At 38.6% G+C, this 6259-nt stretch overlaps 1 protein-coding gene across 3 annotated transcripts; it reads right to left on the bottom strand.

Annotated features, from left to right (window-relative positions):
- Window positions 1-2502: 2502 nt before the first annotated feature.
- On the bottom strand, window positions 2503-5066 carry mibp2 (muscle-specific beta 1 integrin binding protein 2). 3 transcript variants are annotated; one of them, XM_054609431.1, is made up of 9 exons: window positions 4965-5066; window positions 4834-4877; window positions 4122-4212; window positions 3853-3901; window positions 3440-3632; window positions 3262-3333; window positions 3056-3162; window positions 2865-2959; window positions 2503-2754 (listed from the first exon to the last, which is right to left on the bottom strand). In XM_054609431.1, the coding sequence occupies exons 2-8, from the start codon at window positions 4857-4859 to the stop codon at window positions 2874-2876; spliced, it is 624 nt and encodes a 207-aa protein (XP_054465406.1). In that variant the 5' UTR covers window positions 4860-4877; window positions 4965-5066; the 3' UTR covers window positions 2503-2754; window positions 2865-2873. The 3 variants fall into 3 exon arrangements, with proteins under 3 accessions (XP_054465406.1, XP_054465398.1, XP_054465414.1); XM_054609423.1 differs by having other exon boundaries at window positions 4834-5066; XM_054609439.1 differs by lacking the exons at window positions 3853-3901; window positions 4834-4877; window positions 4965-5066.
- Window positions 5067-6259: the final 1193 nt, after the last annotated feature.

Below are 6259 nucleotides of genomic sequence, written 5' to 3'. Positions count from 1 at the left end.
TTATAGCTGATGGATAAATATATGTTGTGTGAAGCCTCTGTTGACTAGCTGGAAGTTTATGGCAGATGTGGACAGTTACAGTATGTGTGTGATGACACACAGCAGGTATGTTGAAATGTATAAGAGAGGAACTGGGTGGGGTAAATACTGGAAAGTCATTTGAGGCAACACAAATGCATGAATATGACATGAAACCTCAATTATAAACTGTGACTAAATAACAAAAAAGTGCTTTGAGGAAAAACATGCTTTTTAAGACAGATGTTAGCTGTCTGCATACAGGCGTGTGTGTGTGTGTGTGTGTGTGTGTGTGTGTGTGTGTGTGTGTGTGTGTGTGTCCATGCTGTTGCTGCAGAGACACTGATGTTTTCAACAATCACACAGCCTGTCTGGAACTAGAGAAACCCATAAGAGCTGCTTTGTGCTCCGAATAATACAGCACATGCTCTTTTTTGTCAGACCTCCATTTTTTCCTGCATGCAGTGTAATATCAACATTTGAGGATTGGTTTATTCCAGAATGACTCAGCAGTGGGAAAACTGTGACTGTTTAATGGATACGTATTTGAAGAGAATGAAGATATTCATCCTCTGTACGTTGTTATTCAAGCTTCTCCTTGCTTTGGTTACATGCATGCATGCATTTAGCGCATGTTTTTTTTGCATGTGAGTGTGCCTCACTGGCTAGCTAATGGCCGCCGCTCTGCACTGCACTCATATGGCAGTTAAAGCTGATAAAGTCGTGCTGACTTATCCCTCTCAGGTAAACACTGTTAGCTCCATCACGTTTGCCGTAGTTTGCACTGCAAGCATCGTTAGCACTATTAGCTAAAAGCTGCCCGGTCAGCAGTTGCCATGTTGAGAGCCATTAAGAGGCAATCAAAATACTCCAAATCTATATAGCACATTTACTATACAATACATCTACAATTATTGTGGTTTGTGTTCAAAGGCAGTTAAGTTGAATGACCAGTTTAAAAACAAAAAAAGAGTGGGATTTTCTTATACTAAAATACATTTCATAGCTAGAATCCTCATGCAGGGGGAACAATCGGTTGCTCGTTTGTGGGCCTAGGGTTTCTTTTTTCACAACTTACATTTTTGCTTTGACCTATTACATACATATCTATAGTAACATTACATAATATGTGCTTTTACAGGAACGTGAAGAAAGGCCAGTGTGAAACTGATTTCTCTTCCTAAAAGGGGCCTGACACACCCATAACTTCTGTGGATGCTAGATTTAGATTTCACCAGCTGTATTTTTCCATTTCAGGAAAATAAATGCTGTTCTGGAACACATTTTAATTGCGTGTGCCTTGTGCACTAATAAAGCATTGCATAATTGTACTAGTTGTTAAAGAGTAACATTTTTGTAGTTCAAAAGCTCACTACTTATGCAGGCAAAGATGAAAATGTGTCTTTTGCTTTAATAACACCATATTGTGTATATACACATTAAACATTAAACATAAATAGATAGTTAAGGCCTGTAATAGTAACATATTAAACAGTGTTGTCTATATATATATATATATATATATATATATATATATACACACACACACACATATACATTTTAAATTAAAGCAAAATTATCCAAATACTTCTTCCACCACCCCTGTGCTGCAGCAACAGCAGTGAAGTGTGTACAATTTAAGTGTCCAACACCATGTATGGGTTACAGAGGCTCTTGTTGTGTCTGCACTGTGGTCGGCCCAGTTCCACTCGGCGTAAACACAGAGAGCCAGTGAACCGCAGACATACATATGTACGTATACACACACACACACACACACACACATAGCACTTTGCTCCAAGTGATGGTCTGCTTTCATCCCATATAATCAGGACAGCTTGGTCACATCACACAGGTATCAAGCCAATGTAAACCAAGCTTTTGATAAGTTTGTGGAATACCAAAAAGATCATCACATACTGCATGTGACAAACACTGTCCACTATCATGACCAACTGACTGTACTTTCTATATATATATATATATATATATATATATAGGAAATATAGGAAAGTATATATCATATATATATATATATATATATACATACGAGACACTATGTAAAATCCTGCATATACTTCACCTTATTGATGTGATCTGTATTATTAAAAAGCCCCTTGCTCTGTGAGACCAAATAAAGGCTCCTTTTAACTAGTACATTCTTAAGTAAACACTTCTAGTTAAATAGCCCAAGTGTGTCTGAATTTAGATAAGGGTTGTGCTCCAGACCTGTGGTCACGAGGTTCAGCCTTGTGACTCCACTTATCACTCACACCAACTGTTGCCTGTGAGCGAGATAGGGAAAGCCGTCTGCTCACAGAGCTCAACTTGGCAGCTACAGGTGTAGAAATAGGGAGTATATTTAAAAAACATTTACAAATTTCACTATTATTTTTATATCTTTTTTTGGAGGGTGTTCCCTTTTGTATTACCTTCAGAGTAAGAGCTCGTCATTCTCACTAAAATAATCAGAAGAGAACAGAGTTGGCTGGAGGATCATTTATTGACAGAAATGCTTCTATCCTCTGAACAAATCCATCAACTCTCTTCGGAGTGTAGGCTGTAACAAAGCAATAAATATTGTTGATATAAAAACATGCCAGCATTTGATGCCATCAATAAAACATTTACAAAAATCGTAGCAGTCAGCTAAATGAGCTGCCAGGTAGAAACTTAAGGCAAGGCGGTGTTCTGCTTGCAGGCTGAGTATATGCTCCGTTTAGCTGATCGTATGACCTGCAATAGAGAAAGAAAAAAAATAATTAAATTTTAAAAATAAAAAAAAGTCAGAATCTCACATTTGGACACAAAGACTATGTTACAGGAAAGTCTGATGATGCCTTTACCTTTGTTTGTTAAAGAGACTCTTGGATGTTATTCAGGATGTCACCATAGACAAAGTTGAACAGTTGTTCCTTTGACTTGGTTCCATCTAGCTGCACTGTAATAGCAAAACACATTTAAAAAAAAAATAAAAAAAATAAGGGAATTTTGTCTGTAAATATGACAAAGGGATTATTCCAAAATGCACACTTACAGACGTCAACATCTGATGTCTCCATGGTGTTCTTGTGCTTCAGATACATGGGCCAGACGTGGCCATCAAAAAGGCCGGGGGGGTCTGGCACCGCGTAGTTCCTTGAGCTGCAGAGAGACACAACACCAATTACAGAAAAGGTAATAAACAGCAGAGCAGACTATAAACACAAGTTAAGAACAGCGTCTGAACACCAAGGCACTTACCACCTCCTCTTTTTGCATTCTTCGTACGGGATGGAAATAAAGTAACGTTGGTTCAGCACGTCGATCAAAGGTCTGCGAGGGGGGGGACACGACGACAAATGAATGTCAAAACTTACTGGTCCCATTTCTTTTACAGTGAGAAACATTAAACAGCAACGTAAAGAGCACATGTTCTTACCCGTAGTTGTAAAGCAGAAAGCCCTCGACAATAAGGATGTGAGTCTCCTCCTCATCCTTATCATCGACAGACTTTGGGACAATCTCAGTATCCAGGGTGTTATTGATGCCATGAGACTTCTCAAACTTCACGGGGTTGTCCAACCATGCATAGATGGTACTCATCATGGCGTCCATGTCCAGGGCAGTAAGGACTGAAAAGCAAAAAGGCGGGAGCGAGGATGGAGGTGAAGGTAGAAACATATAGAAAATTGGAAGAAGAAAAAAAAAAAAAGATTGTAAGAAACACAAGATCAGTGTTCAACTTTTTCTTTATTGCATGCAGATTAGAAATGGAACAACACTTTACAAAAACACACATACAAGACAAACACACACACACTCACAAATCCCTTCATTAAAAACCCGACTTACCATCGTACTGCTTAAAGCCATCTTCACCAACTTCAATCTGATCTTGGGGCTGAAACATACATTGATAAGATGTACCAAGGTACATTCCACTAGAGCTACACTCTGCTATAGGGAAGGCTCTGACAGTGTTTTTTTTTTTAACTCACTATGTCAAACTGTATACAGTAAAACAAGCAAGTGTTAACACCCCCACTGACTTGTTACTCAGAGCACTCCCCTTTGGTTAACTATATCCCACAATTCAAGGAGATGTGTGCATGTGGGCTCACCTTGAAGAAGTCATCCTGATGAACAACACAACAGTTGGGCAGGTTCTTGATCAGCCTGTTGGTGAGGGTGGTTTTCCCTCCATTGGTCACGCTAAATGGAACAAAGTAATAAAACTGCAATGAATGGTGGATCACAAATCTGATAAACCTGACAGATTAATAATTAACATTAGAGCAGCACATTAGATATTACATGTGGCAAATCCATTTTGATAGTGCACTTATAGCCTACACTAACATGGCATGTATTTTATGCAAATATATGTAATTACACATTACATTTCTACAGATTTCTATTACCATAAACATTAATTTAAAACAGTTTTCAGCACGTTACCACAAAAATGCACACTTTAAATAGATTGAATAAAGGTATCCATATCTAACCTCACATGCAAGAAATAAAGGGTGTGTTAACTGAACAAATGGCGGATTTCCTCTTCTCTAAACACATGTGTGCAGGCTTCAGCTTCATGCATTGACAGACACTGCTGGGAAGGATTAACCTTAATGTTTAATGCTTTTTTTATGCAAAATGCATAATAAAAATACATATTTGGTGAAAAGTAAAGCTCAACAAAAAGGGAAGTGACAATGTGGCGGATGTCATGACCGCCCTCTCCACGTGGGAAGGGCTCCTGAGGCCTGGCAGCTGTGGGTTAGCCTGTTAGCCTGTTAGCTTAGCATAAGCCATTCATCCGTGTGGACTCACCCTCCGATGCCGATGATGTACTTCATGCTCTCGGATGGTCAAAGCTGGTTGCAACAAAAAAAAAAATCTGGTTCAGTGATCAGGACGGGAAGAAAGCTTAAAAAGAGAAGGTTACAGGAAACGTCAACTACTTGATTCATCCATGGCACTTAAGTTAAGTGAGTAAGGCGAGAGCAGAGAGGTGTCACTCGGACGCGGTCTTCACCGAGAGAGGGCCGGCTGCTGGTTGTAGCTTCTACACATACTGAGGAGAGAGCGCTCTGATTGGCTATTTAAACACCTCCGAACCCCAGACAGCCAATCAGGAGCGAGGGTCACCGCAAGGCCACGCCCCTTTCCCTCCCAACGCCCACTCCACACCTTCTAACCTTAACCCCATGATGTAATGGTTTTTGTAGGTTTTTGTGGGTTTTAAATGACAAATACAAGTAGAAGTACATGTAAACAGTGTTGGAGGAAGTACTCAGATATACTGCAGGAGGGAAAATGTGCAGAAATACTGTTAACACTGAAGATTGCATAGGTTTTTGTGGTTTAAAATGACAAATACAAGTAGAAGTACATGTAAACAGTGTTGGAGGAAGTACTCAGATATACTGCAGGAGGGAAAGTGGTAATATTACAGTGCAGAAACACTGAAGATTGCATTGTTGCATTGAATTTAGTTTATGAACTTACACTTGTATTTTATTGAATATTTATTAAATAACAATTTTTAAAGGATTTTTGAATGGATGCTAATTTTAAATATCCATCTTCCGTAAGGATCTTACGTACCACCTGGAGTGCCTTCACGTACCCCCATTCGAGAACCACTGCTTTAAATGACAAATACAAGTAGAAGTACATGTAAACAGTGTTGGGGGAAGTACTCAGATATACTGCAGGAGGGAAAATGTTAATATTACAGTGCAGAAATACTGTTAACACTGAAGATTGCATAGGTTTTTGTGGTTTAAAATGACAAATACAAGTAGAAGTACATGTAAACAGTGTTGGAGGAAGTACTCAGATATACTGCAGGAGGGAAAATGTTGACAAATATGTAAACAGTGTTTACAGTGCAGAAATACTGTTAACACTGAAGATTGCATAGGTTTTTGTGGTTTAAAATGACAAATACAAGTAGAAGTACATGTAAACAGTGTTGGAGGAAGTACTCAGATATACTGCAGGAGGGAAAATTTGAAGATTGCATTGCTATTGAATTTAGTTTATGAACTTACACTTGTATTTTATTGAATATTTATTAAATAACTATTTTTAAAGGATTTTTGAATGGATGCTAATTTTAAATATATATTTTTTTAAATCTCACGTACCTCCTGGAGTGCCTTCACGTACCCCCATTTGAGAACCACTGCTTTAAATGACAAATTAGAAGTACATGTAAACAGTGTTGGAGGAATACTCAGACAAATACAGA

The sequence above is a fragment of the Anoplopoma fimbria genome, chromosome 2 (assembly GCF_027596085.1).
Source record: "Anoplopoma fimbria isolate UVic2021 breed Golden Eagle Sablefish chromosome 2, Afim_UVic_2022, whole genome shotgun sequence".
Lineage (NCBI taxonomy): Eukaryota > Metazoa > Chordata > Actinopteri > Perciformes > Anoplopomatidae > Anoplopoma > Anoplopoma fimbria.
This window is presented reverse-complemented; position numbering and strand designations above follow the sequence as displayed.

What these genes read in the sequence shown, in the direction of transcription:
- mibp2 (XM_054609423.1), bottom strand. Translation starts at nt 4,859, where the DNA reads ATGAAGTACATCATCGGCATCGGAGG. An exon ending in ATCAGGATGACTTCTTCAAG is followed by an intron (nt 3,902 to 4,121) that starts GTGAGCCCACAT and finishes TGTATGTTTCAG; the next exon opens with CCCCAAGATCAGATTGAAGT. An exon ending in TTTCTGCTTTACAACTACGG is followed by an intron (nt 3,334 to 3,439) that starts GTAAGAACATGT and finishes CCCCCCTCGCAG; the next exon opens with ACCTTTGATCGACGTGCTGA.